This window comes from Saccopteryx leptura, chromosome 4, assembly GCF_036850995.1.
Source record: "Saccopteryx leptura isolate mSacLep1 chromosome 4, mSacLep1_pri_phased_curated, whole genome shotgun sequence".
NCBI classification, from domain to species: Eukaryota; Metazoa; Chordata; class Mammalia; order Chiroptera; family Emballonuridae; genus Saccopteryx; species Saccopteryx leptura.
The window spans coordinates 109,837,617-109,856,707 of NC_089506.1; the positions used below are offsets into that span (position 1 = coordinate 109,837,617).

The window sequence follows — 19,091 nt, forward strand, 5'->3', positions numbered from 1 at the left end:
TATGTTTTCCTACTGACTAGGACATTATGGAAGTCAGGACAACACTACTACTAATACAATATTAGCAGCTGCTACCATTTATCAAGTATTTATTTTGCTTGCAATGCTAAGCTGTTTTCCACAGGTATTACCTTATTTAATATGAATTTGGTGATATTTTTATAGATAAGGAACAGAGGCTAGATAATATAACTTATTCAGTATCACATGCCATAAGCATTAGAATGGGATTTGAAACCAAAGTGCCTAACTAAAACTTTCTCTTAATTACTCTGTGAGAGAAAAGAGAACCTGAATTTGTTGCTTGGTTTCAGACATTAATTTGTGTGTATGATACCAACTGGATATTCTCAGATACAGAGAGAACACTGGAATTCACGTTGATAATTGTTAGTTTACTGATAGAAAGTAAAATACTAACTCCTAGACCCAAACTCCTATCCCATATATGTTACCTAGGATTGTATACCATTTTTCAAAAAATAAACTTATATGGTTTTCATTGTGTAGTATCCAACTAAGATACTGCTTCTGTTTTTTAGAAAGATAAAATTTTGGCAATAAAAAGTAGATATAGACATATATCATATATCTATATATTCAGTACCTTCTGATTTATACATATTATTGAAGATTTTGAAGTGTGGGTTAACAGTGTTAGATTAGAATGGCTAATGCTTATGAGTGCGAAAGTGATTTATGTCAGAATTGCCCACGTTTCAAATGGGAAGGCTTGAGTGTACATTAATTTCATATAATCAATAGTTCTGATATTATGTTTTTGTGAAAACAGAGACAAAGATGGTTTGTTTTTTCCTTTCAGGTTGTAAAGCTCTCTGAAATAGTGAATTTAGCCAAACAAGCCCAGGTGGATGTGAAATTTCAGTTGCCCATCTGATCTGAGAATCCAGTGGATGGCTGAAGGTTTTAAATGTGCTCTAAGCGTTAAAAATACTGTATTCTGTATTATTATTATTATTATTATTGTTCCTTTTCTCTTTAGTGTTTGAAGATTATAATTGCCATCTAGGCATAAAAACTTAAAATCATTTGGTCAGCATTTAATTCCACTGTTGCAAATGGGCTGTTTGTTCCATGCAGCTGTCTGATTTCTTCTGTTGCAGCCTTCTTTTTCACTTCCACGGACTGCCATTTGCAGTATTCCAGTTTATTACTGTTGGACACAACATTCTTATGAGTCCTATGAATAAAATAAATATTGAGATAAAGCTTTATTCTTTAATGTCAGAAATATTGTATCTAATAACTAGCCTCATTAGTAGAACAATGTATTAAAACAATATTTTATATGAGTGTTTATCTTCCACACCAGATACTTAACTAAGCATATCAATTATTATTTATAAACAAAGCTTTCAAACACTCCTCAGAATATTCTTTTAAATATTTCAGTGAAGTAACTTGATTATTTGAACATTGTTTTAAATCATTTCAAAACACTGATAACTGCAAGTCTTCCTGATCCTGTGGTGTTAAGAACCTGTAGGTTTGTATCAAATAAAGGTATATTTGCTAAGGATTTGGCATACAAAATTAACAATGTCAGGTTAATAAAAATCTCCCAATGTGAGTTGGAGTAATGTCTTTTTTCTTTTTTAAGTAAACACAGTAGAAAGTGATATATTTATTATTGCACTAAACACCTCTACGAACTGATTTGTAGATCATATACTGGGCATTACACTACCTTGCATATTATTAAGCTACCTACGGATATTTCACTTGGGTTTTACTGTTTATGTGTGCCATCTTACACCTCTGTCAAAGATAATACATAGTACGCCTGACGTGTGGTGGTCTAGTGGATATGGTGTCGATCGACCTGGAATGCTGAGGTTACTAGTTCAAAACCCCGGCTTGGGCCTGACCTGTGGTGGCACAGTGGATAAAGCGTCGACCTGGAAATGCTGAGGTCGCCAGTTCGAAACCCTGGGCTTGCCTGGTCAAGGCACATATGGGAGTTGATGCTTCCAGCTCCTCCCCCCTGTCTCTCCCTCTCTCCTCTCTCTCTGTTTCTCTCTCTCTCTCTCCTCTCTAAAATGAATAAATTAAAAAAAAAAAAAAAAAAAAAAAAAAAAAAAAAACCCCGGCTTGCCTGGTTAAGGCACATACAAGAAGCAACTACTATGAGTTGATGCTTCATGCTTCTCCACCTTCTCTCTCTCTCCTCTTTCTAAAATCAATAATAAAATCTTTTATGTTTATCTCTTCAATCAAGGAATTACAGGTTGAATTTTTAAAAGCAAACATTTTATCAAACTCCATGGCAAAGATAAATAGTCTTCAAACCTGAATAGTCATCTTTACTGAACAGAAGAATGTATGTAAGAGAAGCAGCAACATGGAGGTGGCTTTCAAACTTGATTTTCTCAAATTAGGTTAGGTGCAATTGTCCTGTAGGCCTTAGTTTTCACATTATTGCCTTATACTGGCACGGTACATGGGTTAATGTTATACAGTAAATATAAAAACTTGAGTGATTTTAATAGCTATATCTGTGTAACAAAAATAGAAAATTTAACACCTATCTTAATAATATATTAAATATATGTGTTGTTGGTATTCAGGGTCTCTTGAAGAGGAGCCGCAAAGGAATGAGGCAGCAACAATACTGCAAGTGGAGGACCCCAATCTCTCCAGGATTAAGGTGCCTTAGAGAGATCAGTTATCCAATTACTAAGCAGAAACATGACATCATGCATGAGAAACTAACAAACAGAATACAGTGTTCAATTTTATTATTTAGTTTTGCAAAGCATTCATTAGATTGCTCTTGCCCTTTCTGAGACCTAACACCACACCATCTGCTGTCTGATTCCTGACCTGCAGAAAGCTCCATCAGGGCCAAGCATCACGTCCTTGAGCCTTCCCCTGGACGCAACTGCCTTCAGTCATGTATGCTTAGCCTCAACCTTCACTTCCTCAGAATGGGAACAGAAAGTCACTAGATGCTTTGGCTTCCCTCCAACATCTATGAAAATCAACAAATCTAGCCTGACCTGTGGTGGTGCAGTGGATAAAGCATCTATCTGGAATGCTGAGGTCTCTGGTTTGAAACCCTGGACTTGCGTGGTCAAGACATATACAATAAGCAATTAGTACGAGTTGATGCCTCCTGTTCCTGCCCCCCCTTCCTCTCCTTTCTCTAAAAATATCAATAAATAAAAGTATTTAAAAAATGAGTAAGAAGCCTGACCAGGTGGTGGCACAGTGAATAGAGCGTCGGACTGGGATGCGGAAGGACCCAGGTTCGAGACCCCGAGGTTGCCAGCTTGAGCGCGGGCTCATCTGGCTTGAACCAAAAAAGCTCACCAGCTTGGACCCAAGGTCGCTGGCTTGAGCAAGGGGTTACTCGGTCTGCTGAAGGCCTGCAGTCAAGGCACATATGAGAAAGCAGTCAATGAACAACTAAGCTGTCGCAATGCGCAATGAGAAACTGATGATTGATGCTTCTCATCTCTCTCCATTCCTGTCTGTGTGTCCCTATCTATCCCTTTCTCTGACTCTCTGTCCCTGTAAAAAAAATAATAAATAAAAATTTTAAAAAAATGAGTAAGAAAACAAAGCCCAAAGTGAGCAGAATTAAGGAAATAGTAAAGATCAGAGTAGAAATAAATGAAAGCCTAAAAAAGCAATACAAAAGATAAATGAAATCAAGAACTCATTCTTTGAAAAGCTAGAACTTTCACCAGACTCAAAGACAAAAAGACCTAAATAGAATCATCAATGAAAGAGATGTGACAATTGACACCACAGAAATATGAAAAATTATATAAATACAAAACTACAATTACATGCCAACAAATAGGACAGTCTAGAAGAGAGAATTCTTAGAAACACAAAATCCTCCAAGATTGAGTCAATAAGACACAGAATAGTGACTCAGCGATCCCATCCTGAGACACATTTCTGCTGGGGCTGTGGACCAACCTTGAGGAATGATGTTTCTCAGACAAGCTAAATTATCATTCAAGACCAAGGCTCCTAGCTTCAAGTCCTCTCACACCAAAACTACAACTATATATAGAACAGTTATCTCTGAGAACAACCTGACTACCAGCAGAACAGATTTTCTGTAACTATGGATATAAAGAAAAAAACACATTGAAATGAGTAGGAGGGTAGAGACTAAGTCTAGTCTGGACCTTCCTTACCCCACATTCCCATGCAGTGACTCACTAGTGAGAGAGATATCGCGACCAAGGTTGTCCCTGAAGAGTGAGGGGTCTGAGCCCTAGCCTGGGAGACCAGCACCAGGAAGACGAGTACCCATAACATCTGGCTTTGAAAATCAGTGGGGCTTATATCTGGGAGAGCCAAAAAGCTGTAGGAAACCCAGACAGCATTTTTTCTGAGTCCTGGGACAGAGGCAGCAGTTTGAAAAGCACCTAGGTCATACATGAAGGTGATAAACACTAATTTTAGGGTGTGTACTGGAGGGACGGATTTGTTGGAACTTTCTCCTGAGAGGTGCTGACATGTGCCGTTTCTCCCTCTCTTTCTGTAATCTAGCTGGTCTGACACTGGCAGACACCATTTCTGACACTCTCCATTAATCTTGCTAACACTGTTCACCCCACCCTGGTATTTCCCTGAGAACCCACCCAGGCTAACAGCCCTCCAAATTGGCTTAGTTGGCACCAACACACCAGTGTGTCTGCAACAGCGTGGCTAAGCCTTGCAACCAGCCACATCAAAAGCCTGCCTGGCACCTCTGTTAGCCCACGACAGTTGAGTCCAGGCCTCACAGCCTGCAGGCCAGTTATAAAACTTACTACTATAAGCAATAGTTATAAAAATGCTCGTTGAACTCTATAAAACTTTTTTTTTTTTACAGAGACAGAGAGAGGGATAGACAGGGACAGAGAGATGAGAAGCATCAATCATCAGTTTTTTGTTGCGACACTTTAGTTGTTCATTGATTGCTTTCTCATATGTGCCTTGACCGTGGGCCTTCAGCAGACTGAGTAACCCCTTGCTCAAGCCAGCAACCTTGGGTCCAAGCTGGTGAGCTTTGCTCAAACCAGATGAGCCTGTGCTTACGCTGGTGACCCTGGGGTCTCGAACCTGGGTCTTCCGCATCCCAGTCCAACGCTCTATCCACTGCGCCCCTGCCTGGTCAGGCTTGTTGAATTCTATAAACAAATGTATAAACTCAATGAGAACTTCAAAGAGATAAGAATTATAATAAAGGACCTATTAGAATCTAAGAATTTAACAACTGTTATGAAAACTATACTGGAGGAAATCACCAGTAAATCAGATGATGCAGAAGAATGTATCAACCATCAGGAAGATAGGATACTGCAAAATATCCAATTGGAAGGTCAACAAGAAAAGAGAATTTAAAAGATTGAGGATAATATAAGGGCCCTAGGGGACAACATCAAGCTTACTAACATTTGAATAGGGGTCCCAGAAGGAGAAGAGAGAAAAGAACCAAAAACCTATTTGAAGAAATAATGGCTGAAAACTTCCCTAACCTGATAAAAGAAACAGGTATTGAAGTCCAGGAAGCAAAAAAATTCCCAAACAAGATGAATCCAAAGAGACCCACACCAAAACACATTATAATTAAATTGTTAAAAGTTAAAGAGAAAATCTTAAAAATAGCAAGAGAAAAACAACTAGTTACATACAAGGGAATGCCCATAAGACTATTAACTGACTTTTCAACAGAATCTTGGCAGGCCAAAAGTGAGTGGGATGATATCTTCAACATGACGAAAGGAAAAACCTACAACCCAGAGTACTTTACCCAGCAAGGTTATCATTCAGAATTGAAGGAGAACTCAAGATTTTCCGAGACAAGCAAAGCTAAAAGAGTTCATCACCAGTAAACTGGCATTACAAGAAATGTTTAAGGGAATTTTTTAAGTGGAAATGAAAAGGCCAAAACTAAATATATGAAAGAAAAAAAAGTCTCACTAGTAAAGGCAAACAGTAAAGACCAACCACTTATAAATCTAGAATAAGAACAATTAAAATGGCAGTAAGTACATACCTATCAGCAACTTAAATGTAAGTTGACTAAGTGCTCCACTGAAAAAACATAGGATGACTGAATGGATAAAAAAAAACCAACCAAACAAAAAACACCTTTACATATGGTGCCTACCTGAGACTTCAGATTGAAAGACACATATTGACGAAAAGTAAAGGGAAGGAAAAGATATTTCCTGAAAATGGAAATGAAAAATAGAAGCTGGGATAGCAATACTTACGTAGACAAAACAGACTTTAAAATAAAGGCTATAACAAGACACAAAGAAGGACCCTGCAATTCCACTTCTGTGTGTTTAAAAGAAAATAAAACACTAATTCAAAAAGATATATGCTGCACTATTCACAATGGCTTATATTCACAGCTACACTATTCACAATGGCTTATATTCACGGCTGCGCTATTCACAATGGCTTATATTCACTGCTACACTATTCACAATGGCCAAGATTTGGAAGCAACCTACACGTTCAATAGATGACTGAATAAAGTGGGTACACACACATACGAACACGATAATATTACTCAGCCATAAAAAAAAGAATTAAATGTTACTATTTGTGACAATATGGACTAAAGGGTACTGTGCTATATAAAATAAGTCAGAGAAAGACAAACATGATCATTTCTCCTATGTGTGGAATCTAATGAAACAACACAACACACAGACTCATAGTTTCTAGTGGATTGAACAGTTGGGGTATGGGCAAAAGGTGAAGGAGATTAAGAGATACAAACTTAGCATTGTAATATAAATCAAATCATGGGGATGTAAAATAGCACCTAGGGAACAAAGTCAATATTACAATAACTTTGCACAGTGACAGATGAATAGTGAACTTTTTGTGTTGATTATTTTGTAAGGTATATAATAAGTGTGAAATCCCATTATGTTGTACACCTGAAACTAATATAATGTATGTCAACTACACTTTAAAAAAAGCTTTCTATTCCAGAATAAAAATGAGGCAAAAGAAAACAAAGAAACACAGAAAACTTGAACAAATTACTAGTAATGAAATTGAATCAGTTTTCAAAAATCTCCCAAAAAACAAAAGTCCTGGACTGAATGGCTGAATTTTAAAGGTGAATTTTGCCAAACATTCAAAAAAGTCTTAAAACCTATCTTTCTCAAACTATTTCCAAAAATTTAAGAGGGAAGGCTCCAAAGCTTATTTTACAAGGCTAGTGTTACCCTGATAGCACACCAAAAACACTATGGGCCAATACTCCTGGTAAACAGAGGTGCAAAAATTCTCAACAATGTATTAGGAAACCAAATTCAGTAATACATTAAAAATATATACACCATGATCAGGTGGGACTTACTCCTGAGATGCAATGTTGGTTCAATACCCTCAAATGAATTAACATGATACACCACATACACAGAATGAAAGATAAAAAACATTTTATGATCAGCCTGACCTGTGGTGGCACAGTGGATAAAGCAGGGGTCAGGAACGTATGGCTCGCGAGCTAGATGTGGCTCTTTTGATGGCTGCATCTGGCTTGCAGACAAATCTTTAATAAAAAAGAATAACGTTAAAAATATAAAACAGGCCCTGGCCAGTTGGCTCAGTGGTAGAGTGTCGGCCTGGCGTGCGGAAGTCCCGGGTTCGATTCCCAGCCAAGGCACACAGGAGAGGCGCCCATCTGCTTCTCCACCCCTCCCCCTTTCCTTCCTCTCTGTCTCTCTCTTCCCCTCCCGCAGCTGAGGCTCCATTGGAGCAAAAGATGGCCCGGGCACTGGGGATGGCTCCTTGACCTCTGCCCCAGGCACTAGAGTGGCTCTGGTCTCGACAGAGCGACACCCCGGATGGGCAGAGCATCGCCTCCTGGTGGGCGTGCCGGGTGGATCCCGGTCGGGCGCATGCAGGAGTCTGTCTGACTGCCTCCCCGTTTCCAGCTTCAGAAAAAAAAAAAAAAAAATATATATATATATATATATATACACACACACACACACACACACACACACACACACACACACACTCTCTCTCTCATGTATTACAACCCATTCATTTCTTACCGCTCATGTTCATGGTTGCGGGTGGCTGGAGCCAATCACAGCTGTCCTCCGGGACAACACCAAATTTTTATTGAATAATGTGTAACATACACAGGTCATTGTATGGCTCTCACGGAATTACATTTTAAAATATGTGGTGTTCATGGCTCTCTCAGCCAAAAAGGTTCCCGAACCCTGGGATAAAATGTAGACCAGGAACACTGAAGTCGCCAGTTCAAAACCCTGAGTTTGCCTGGTCAAGGCACATATGGAAGTTGATGCTTCCTGCTTCTCTCCCCCTTCTCTCTCACTCTTCTTTCTAAAAAGAATAAATTTTGTGTGTGTGTGTCTCAGAGACAAAGAGAGGGACAGATAGGGACAGACAGACAGGAAGGGAGAGAGATGAGAAACATCAATTCTTCGTTGTGGCTCCTTAGTTGTTCATTGATTTCTCATATGTGCCTTGACCGGGGGGTTACAGCAGACTGAGTGACCCCTTGCTTGAGCCAGCAACCTTGGGCTCAAGCTGGTGAGTCTTGCTCAAACCAGATGAGCCTGCGCTCAAGCTGGTGACCTCGGGGTCTCAAACCTGGGTCCTCTGCATCCCATTTTGACACTGTATCCACCAGTCTGACGCTCTATCCACTGTGCCACCACCTGGTCAGGCTAAAATGAATAAATTTAAACAATTATCAAATAAAATAATCAGATTATATCAATAGATGGAGAAAAAGCATTTGACAAAACCCAGCATTCATTTATAATAAAAACTCCCAACAAAGTTGGAACAGAGGAAACACACCTCAACAAAATAAAGGCCATATGTGACAAATCCATAGCTAACATACTCAGTGGAAAAGAACTAAACTGATTTTCCTTAAGTACAGAAACAATACAAGGATGTCCACTTTCACCACTTTCATTCAACATAATATTGCAAGTCCTAGCCACAGCAAGCAGACAAGAAAAATAAAAAGAATACAAGTCGAAAGAAGGAAAATTATCATTTGCTGCATACATAATACTATGTAGAGTGAACCCTAAAGATTATACACACACATAAACTATTAAAACTAATAAGTGAATTCAGGAAGGAGCAGTATACAAAATTTATATTCTGAAATGAACTGCATTTTTATACACCATTAACAGACTATCAGAAAAAAAAATTAAGAAAACAATTATACCAATTGATAATGGTATAAATAAATACCTAGAAATGACTTGTACTAAAAAATTATAAGACATTGAAGAAATGAAGAAGATATAAATATTGATAATTGGAAGGCATATGCAAATAAAATCTGTGCTCATGAATAGGAAGAATTAACTCTGTTAAAATGTCTGTACTACCCAAAGCAATCTATCAATTCAATGCAATCCCTATCAAAATACCAATGGCATTTTTACAGAACTAGAATAATCCTAAAATTTTATATGAAACTACAACAGAGCCCACATTTCTCAGCAATCTTAAAAACAAAATTGGAGGTATCATGCTACCTCTATTAAACTATACTAAGTAATCAAACAGCATGATACTGGCATAAAACAAACACATATACCAATGGAACAAAACAGAGAGCCTATAAATAAATCCATGCCTGTCGAGAACCAGTGCGACTAATAATTCCAGGTTCTGAGTGGGAACGGCACAGCACGGAGTTAAGAAAATACGCTTAAAAAATTAAAGAATGGGTTTAGGAGGGCTCTACAGTTGCTGCTGGCAAGAAGAGACCATAACAAAAACTGCATCTTGCTTTATTTATAGGGCAAAGTGGGCCATTAGTAAATCAGTGAGATTTCTGATTAGGTTTCCAAGGCAACTCAAGAATTTTTACCAAGTGCAGAAAACCGCCACCATACATAACATCTTAACTTGACACAAAACAGGATAGAAGAAACTTGCCTCCAGTCTTTCTGGAGGAAATGGAGGGTAGGATGAGTAAAACTCCAGCACCACAGCTTAACAGCCTTTTGCAACCTAATCAGGCAAGTGAGGTGGGGGGTTGGGCAGACTGTCAGCTTACAGCCAATTCCCTACAGCTCTGCCCCCCAAAATCCAAACTGCAAAAACCCTGTTGGTTTTACGATCACAACATATCCCCTTTTTCTATTTTTTATCTTCAATTCGTGTGCTTTAACCCACACTTATCTGATTTCCCATGTCTCGATTTGGAGGCAGACTGGAATATTATAAAATAAACACAAAATTGAAATAGCCAATGCTAACGGATACCAAAATAAATACAGTGGTACCTTGAGATAATGAACAGACCAACATATGAATTTTTGAAGATACAAGCTGCGACTTGGTCCATATTTTTGTTTGAGATCCGAGCAAAATTTTGAGATACGAGTCGTGATTTGGGAAGCTGCCGCTAGTTGGCGCATTGGTGCACAGGTCCAGTATCAGCTGTTTGATATACGAATTGACTGACTTACAAGCTTGGTTACAGAACGAATTAAATTCATATCTCAAGGTACCAGTATATCTTAATACAATTAAGGGATTAAAGCCTTATAGATTATCAAGCAAATTCTTAGCTAATACAGCAGGATCTAAAATAAAATCTTTGCGGTTTTGAATGTCCTTAACATGTTAATGTAATTTCACCAAGTCCATGTTGACACCGTCACCACTCCACATTATTTGTAAATGCAACCCAACCCCACTTCAGTCTGAGAACTGTCCCAAGGAGCAGGAGTCACACACATTCAGGAAAAGTTCACAAGGTATTGGAACTGTTGTCACATTTCCACACTCTGTAGTTAGCGTCCAAGTCCCAATGTCTACTGCTTCTAACATTAAGCTTTTGTCTCAAGCTTAATGTCAATATTGGATTTCTGGTAATGATTCAGGTAGACTGGAAGGGCCATCTGCAGCATGTATGGAGATGGAGCTTCTGTTTTCTTTAACCTGGAGAGATGAAACCAGGGGGCCTTTCCCTGGAGCTTTGCAGCCATGGGTGGTGAGGAGAACCATAGGATACACTATGCTGGGTGGTAGAGGTAAATTCATCTCTAACTTTGGAGAGTAAATCCTAATTTAAAATAAGCATTGAGGCAGAAGGAGAAAACAGTGTGTAAAGGAGACACTATGTATTAAACAAGGCAGCAGATTTGTGGCAAACTGGGAAGAAAATAAGACCATCAACACCCACAACAGAGATCTTTGAGGGATGAATAAAACCCAAATATTCAGGCAAGGAAGAATAAGTGGCCTTTGTGTCTATAAGAAATTAGATCAGCTTACCTGCTACTTGGATGATTACCCTAGGCTCGTCTACGGTGACATGAGATGGGGCCGACAGCCCTGGGCACCTTCAGTCTTCAGTGGCAAGTCCTTGCAGGCTGGGCAAAGTTAGTCAGAGGTGGCTGGAGCAGGGCTGGAAGAGACTGAACCCTCCCTTGGAGGAGCAAGGAACAGCCTACCTTCCACTGTCCCTTTTTCCTACAGCGAGGGCATGGCTTTGACAGAGGCTGAGAAGCCAGGCAGGCTTTAGCCCAGTGACCTTCCTTGCCACTCTTGAAGCAGGACCCTGATGCAGTCTTATGAGGCCCCTCAGGGGTGTTGGAGCTGTTAAGGGTGTATGCTGAGAGCTGGTATTTTGCCTGATCTCTTTGGGCTCTGTCTGCCTTCTCCTGTTCCTCTTGGTCATTATTGACCTTAAAAGCCATGCTCAGAAGATCTCACTTAGGGGTTTGAGGATCCTCCTCTGCCTATATAAACTTTTTCTGTCTATCTGGAGCTTATTGGAAAAAGACAGGATAGTGTTATTAGCTGGATCAAAGGAAGGAGTATAGGAATTTATAGGAGAAAAATCTTTAGAGTGTGTGCTAACTCGTACAGTTGGAGGGGCCCTGTACTTCAGCATCCCAAAATTTTTTAAAGTAAAAAGCATGATAAAGAAGATTTGCAAGAGTTCTAAGATATGACTCCCCCTTTTTATTTTTTATAATTGATCTTTAAGCATTTGGTGGGCATGTTTTATAATGCCTTGAACCTGAGGATTGTAAGAAAATACCTGTTTTTAGGTTAATTTCAAAAGTCTGACAAAATATAGTAAATGCTTTTTCAAGTAACATTCCATATTTTTCAAAACATTTCTACCACATTAATTAACAGACAGTCTAGAGAGCACATTAAGGCTGAAAAAATCCAGTATGACTTCCATTATCTTCTCATTTTTTTAAAAGTTATACCTTTGTTATGGAAAATCCACCTTGCTCCAAGCCTTGCAGCTTGCAGCTTGCAGCAGCTTGGTGACTGTTTCATGAGTGAGTAATCAATGTTGTTTAGTAATAACTGATGCATCTTTAGGATCCACATTCTATTCTATTTAAATTTAAATGAACGCTCTTTACAAGTTCCAATTTAAAATAAATGTAGGGATGAAATAATTTTATTTTTTCAATATTAGAGCTGGCATTTTCAATTTTTGCATGCAAGAACTTAAATTCAGGCCTTAAAAACAGACAAATTTTAGACAACATTAAACAAAGACTAAACACAAATAAGAATCAGACAAAGCAGAGAGAAACCTGGAATTTCGGAGCACAACCAGATTAGAAAGATGCCTTTCTGATTTTAGTCAGGGCATTTTTTTGAGAGGGACAAAAGAAGGATGAGGCTAAACAAAATTCTTTCAAGAAAAATCTCAGGGTGGCTGCATAAAATTTTGTACAGCCACATCCAAACAGGCGTCCCCTGCCTTAATTTCCAGGCAAAGAATAGAAAAGAAACAAAGTGACAGTTCAGAGGATTGTAGCTAAAACATTAAAGAAAATTAGACAATAATAGGAGAAACTGTAACTTTCCTAACACCTAAGTCTTCTATCCATTCTTATATTCCAGTAGCTGCTGCAACTGACAGTTCAGATCGATTATGCTGAGATTTCTCTACCTCATTTTAGCTGAGCTGCAAACTTAGTTGACGGGGGTGGGGAAGGCTCTGTTGTCCGTTCCCCTGAATCACCTGCCCTTCGGCAGTATACTTAGATTTACAACAATTCCTCCAATGTTTCCCTTTTCTACAGCGTGGGCAGAGGTCCGGAGCTTTAAGAGCTGACCACCCTTGAGGGAGAGGCCGAGACTGATATCGGGGGGGGGGGGGAGCAAGGTAGTTTCTAGCAAAATGCCCCAAACCCCCACATTGGAAACAAGATCCATGGGCAGAAGTACTTCCCTGACCTTCCTCCTTTCGTTTGTTCTGCCTTTTATCAAAGTACAGTGGTACCTTGAGGTACAAACAGACCAATGTAAGGTATTTTTCCCCACCGAGGAAGAAGGAAGGGCATACCCACGAAGTGTGGAATAATAAAAGCTTTATTTCGTACAGTGCTTCCCAGATGATGTTCTCTGGTCCCGGGGACAGAGTCCAGAGAAGTTGCATGGATGAAACTGCGTGGGGGATATTTAAAGGGTCGCCTAAGGTGGAGGTGAGTTGATATGACGTGGCAAAATCTTGCTGGCGGCCCTGGCTGGTTGGCTCAGCGGTAGAGTGTCGGCCTGGCGTGCGGGGGACCCGGGTTTGATTCCCGGCCAGGGCACACAGGAGAAGCGCCCATTTGTTTCTCCACTCCCCCCTCCTTCCTCTCTGTCTCTCTCTTCCCCTCCCGCAGCCAAGGCTCCATTGGAGCAAAGATGGCCTGGGCGCTGGGGATGGCTCCTTGGCCTCTGCCCCAGGTGCTAGAGTGGCTCTGGTCACAGCAGAGCGACGCCCCAGAGGGGCAGAGCATGGCCCTCTGGTGGGCAGAGCGTTGCCCCTGGTGGGTGTGCTGGGTGGATCCCGGTCGGGCGCATGTGGAAGTCTGTCTGACTGTCTCTCCCCGTTTCCAGCTTCAGAAAAATACACACACACACACACACACACACACACACACACACACACACACAAATCTCACTGGCTGGCTGACAGTCACTCTTTTCCAAAGGACTCCTGGGAAGTTTCTTTTGGCGCGCATGGGTGTGGGTGGTTTTAGCCAAAGTTCCCGGGTCTGGTTCCTTACGTGACCTTCCCCCCATTGCCCACCAACCTTACAACCAAAATATGAATTTTTTAAGATACGGGCTGTGACTTGGTCCATATTTTTGTTCAAGATCGGAGCGAAATTCTGAGATACGAGTCGTGATTCGGGAAGCTGCTACTAGTTGGTGCGTTGGCACACGGGTCCAGTATTGGCAGTTTGATATATGAATTGACTAACGAGCTCAGTTACAGAATGAATTAAATTTGTATCTCAAGGTACCAGTCTTAGAAGTCTCACCTGAAACACTGAGGCAATAGCCAGACCTTGTATATATGAAGGCCCAATATCAGCACATATTCTGATGTAATTCCCTATATCTCATTTCTGATCTAAAGCTTGTTGGAGTGGGAATTTCCAAAGGTCTGAGACAAAGACCTTGGGAGCAACCCGATAAGTATAAGAAAGAGTGGAGGGCTGCGGAGGTGCAAAGGTTAAAACGGCCATAGCTGCAGCATTCTCAACATCTCCCGAGTCCTCAGACTCCAAGGTCTTCTCATATTCACATCCCTCCATTTCTACTTCACTCTGTTCAAACAACAGCTTCTCCTCAAACAAAAAAATTTGTACAAAAAGAAAAAGGTCCCTCACTTTTGATCCTAACTGTCCCATAATTTATTACTCCCGATTATACTCTCCCCAAAACTCTACTCAAAAACTTTACTTACTGAGTGCACCTGGGGAGTTTTGTCACCTGCCTTTAGTTTAGTTTTCCCTTCCTCAGGTCCTTGGTTCTGGCGCCACTTGTTGCGAACCAGCACAACTAGTAATTCCAGGTCCCTAGTGGGAACTGCATGGAATTAAGAAAATAGGCTTAAAGAAGTAAAGAATGGGTTTGGGAGGGCTCTACAATTGCTGCTGGCAAGAAGAGAGCGCGACCAAAAACTGCATCTTGCTTTATTTATAGGGCAAAGTGGGCCATTAGCAAATCAATGAGGTTTCTGATTACGTTTCCAAAGCAACTCAAGAATATTTATCAAGTACAGAAAACCCCCACCATACATATCATCTTAACTTTACGTCAAACAAAGGATAGAAGAAACTTGCCTCCAGTCTTTCTGGGGAACATGGGGGGTAGTGTAAACAATCCAGCACCACAGCTTAACAGCCTTTTGCAACCTAATCAGGCAAGTGAGGTAGGGGGTTGGGCAGACTGTCTGTCAGCTTACAGCCAATTCCCCACTCCTCTGCTTCCCCAAAATCCAAACTGCAAAAACTCTGTTGGTTTCTTGGTCCCCGAAACATTGCTATATGGCCAATCTATGACAAAGAAGACAAAAACATACAATGGGTTAAAGTCTATTCAATAAGTGGTGCTGGGAAAACTAGATACGTACATTAAAAAACAAAACAAAAATGAGACCACCTTCTTACACCATATACAAGAATACCTCAAAACGGATTAAAGACTTAAATGTAAGACCCCAAATTATAAAACTCCTAGAAGAAAGCATAGGCAGTAAACTCTGACATTACTTTTTTTTTTTTTGTATTTTTCTGAAGCTGGAAACGGGGACAGTCAGACAGACTCCCGCATGCGCCCGACCGGGATCCACCCGGCACGCCCACCAGGGGGCGACGCTCTGCCCAACAGGGGGCGATGCTCTGCCCCTCCAGGGCCACTCTAGCGCCTGGGGCAGAGGCCAAGGAACCATCCCCAGCGCCCGGGCCATCTTTGCTCCAATGGAGCCTTGGCTGTGGGAGGGGAAGTGAGAGACAGAGAGGAAGGAGGGGGGGGGGGTGGAGAAGGAAATGGGCGCTTCTCCTATGTGCCCTGGCCGGGAATCGAACCCAGGTCCCCCACACGCCAGGCCGATGCTCTACCGCTGAGCCAACCGGCCAGGGCCTGACATTACTCTTAGTAATATATTTTTTCTAATATATCTCCTCAGGCAATAGAAACAAAAGGAAAAAATAAACGGGATCACATCAAACTAAAACGTTTTTACGCAGGAAAGAAAACCATCAACAAAAGGAAAGACAACCTCCTGGGTGGGAGACACTTATCAATGATGCATCTGATAAAGGATTAATAAACATTTATAAAGAACTGAGACAACACCTAGAAAGCAAATAATCTAATTGAAAATTGGGCAGAAGACCTGAATAGACATTTCTTCAGAGAACATAAAGATGTTCAACAGACATATGAAGATACTCAACGTCACTAGTCATCAGAGAAATGCAAATTAAAACCACAGTGAGATCACCTCACACCTATCAAAATGGCTATCATCAATAAATCAAAGTATTGACGAAGAAGTGCAGAAAAGAGAATCCTTATGCAAGGTTGGTGGGAATGCAAATTGGTACAGCCACTATGGAAAACAGTATGAAGGTTCCTCAAAAAATTAAAAATATTACTATTATATGAGCCATCAACTCCACTTCTGGGTATTTAAACAAAGAAATCCAAAACAGAAATTCAAAACCATAGACGCACCCTTGTGTCCATTGCAGCATTACTTACAATAGCTAAACTGTGAAAACAATCTTAAGTGCCCATGAGCATCTGTAATAAGTTATTACTCGGCCACAAAAAAGAATTGAATCTTAGCATTTGTTGTAACATGAATGGGCCTAGAAGGTATTATGCTAAGTAAAATAAGACAAAGACAAATACGTACCATAGAATTTCACTCATACGTGGAATCTAAAGAACAAACAAAGTAGAAACAGTCATAGATTCAGAGAATTAATGGTTGCCAGATGGAGGAGGGTTTAAGGGGGTGCGGTGTGAGATAAAAAGGTGACGAGATTAAGAGTATAAATTGGCAGTTACAAAATAGTCATCACAGTAAATATAGTCAATAATTTTGTAATAACTATATATAGTACCATGTTAATAAAGATTAATCCATAAAATCCTAATGTCATCATGGGTTAGGACTGAAAGATAATTTGCATTTACTGATCAGAATAAAGAGAAGTGACAGCCAGATGTCTCAGCATATTATATCATTATTTACTTACACTTATAAATATCTGTGAAATAAGTTACAGCTATGTTAGTACAAGCCTTTACTACATGGTGAGGAGAGCTGCCCAAGAAAATCAAACTGACTCAGTGATGTTTGTGTTGACTCTCATTTTATTTTGGCGTGCAGACATACTCTTTCTCCTTCTCTATCTAGACTTTTTCATACTAGCAGCTGGAGTCCAATTGTACAATTTTGGCAAATGGACAATCTTCATCCCTCAGTTATAACAGAACTTAAACTCTACTAGCAAATAGTTTATGGACCAGAATGTTTTAAGGAATATTGGTTTCACTGAGACTTTAATTATGAACCAAGAGTTTTATGAAAAATTCAACAAAAGATCTGGTTTAGGAAAGCTATGAATATATATTAGCAATACAGAGAATATATGATTCCCCCTCCCACTGGGAAAATAATGCTCTCAATACTGTGACTAGACAATCAAAGAAATAGTTTTAATTTGTATATAATTTTTTTTGTGTGTGTGAGTCAGAGAGAGGGACAGACAGGAAGGGAGAGAGATGCGAAACATCAATTCTTCATTGTGGCTCCTTAGTTCATTGATTGATTTCTCATATGTGCCTTGACCCTGGGAGCTACAGCAGACCGAGTGACCCCTTGCTCGAGCCAGCGACCTTGGACTCAAGCTGGTGAGCCTTGCTCAAACCAGATAAGCCCGTGCTCAAGCTGGCGATCTCGGGGTCTCGAACCTGGGTCCTCCACATCCCAGTCCGACGTTCTATGCAGTGTGCCTCCGCTTGGTCAGGCCCCTCAAAGAAATAGTTTTAAATTTTTCTCTCACAATATAATAAGTAAAAAATGCATTTAATCTACCAAACATCATAGCTTAATTTAGCCAATTTCTACTGAATGTGTATTGCTCTAGCACCATGGTAAAGTTGAAAAACATATACTGAACACTTTAAGTCAAGGATCACCTGTACAGTTTTCATCCTACAAATAAATAACTTGTAAAATATTCCTAAAGTCAGAGGACTAAACAGGAAAATAATTTTTGTCATATTCCACAATTCTGGGAACTAGAAGTTGTAGGACTTTCAATCTTCATGCTACAGAGAATATTGTCCACTATAATTAGAATACCTTGGTATTCATTCTCCAGGGTCATTACAAATTTTTACCTTTCTAATTTTCTTTACTCAGAAAACTTACTAAATGGGAAAGAAAACAACACCAAGAAAATATTTTTTTAAAATTTATTCATTTTTATTAGAGAGGGGAGAGAGAAAGAGAGAGGAAGAGATAGAACAGGGGGAGGAGCAGGAAGCATCAACTCCCGTATGTGCCTTGACGAGGCAAGCCTGGGGTTTCAAACTGGCCACCTCAGCGCTCTAGGCCGACGCTTTATCCACTGCGTCACCACAGGTCAGGCCCAATATTTTTTTTCTGTTTGTAATTTTCCTTATGATGATGTATTTTCCTACATGATTTCAGAGTCACTTTAAAAAAGCCCATTTCTTTTGCCTGGTAAGTATCTTGCACAAATTAAGTTCACAATGCATTTCCTGAAATGAACAGACTTTATACTGCCTTTAGAGAAGGGTATACAAGACTACAAGACAGGTGTCATACGCTAGTTTTGACAAAAAAACAGTGAAAGGCAATGACCAACTTACAATTCTGATTGGTTTCCTCTATTATTGTCTTCCCCAATATTCTGCAGCTTGGAGTCTACCTCATGAGTTAAATATGTACATACAGAAAAAAGGTATAGAGTAATTTTTAAGTAAATCATTTTTACATATTATAGGTGGAGACAGTTTAAGATCATCAAAGGTTGTAGTTTGAAAATATTATGGTAGTATTTTAAAGTTCAGATGATACAAGTGTGCTAACTTTTGGTTTGTTTCAAATGTCACTGAGCTATAGTTGAAGTCCATATTCACTCCACATTATTTACAGCTGTTCAACAGTGAGTGCTTAGTGGTAAGATGTCTGAAGTATAAAACACGTAATGTTGGTGACCAATGTTTCAGCACATCAGGAATAAGATTACTGAAAAGCACAGTAAATCTAGAACAAG

General features: G+C 39.9%; 1 protein-coding gene across 1 annotated transcript in view; it reads left to right on the forward strand.

The window, feature by feature from the left end:
* SUCLA2 (succinate-CoA ligase ADP-forming subunit beta) overlaps positions 1-1,597 on the forward strand; it is a 40,979-nt gene extending 39,382 nt beyond the window's left edge. Inside the window, exon 11 of the mRNA XM_066380969.1 lies at positions 824-1,597. Within this exon, the coding sequence (XP_066237066.1) occupies positions 824-898 (75 nt within the window). The 3' untranslated portion in view covers positions 899-1,597. The remainder of the gene's footprint in view (positions 1-823) is intronic.
* The last annotated feature ends 17,494 nt before the right edge of the window (positions 1,598-19,091 follow it).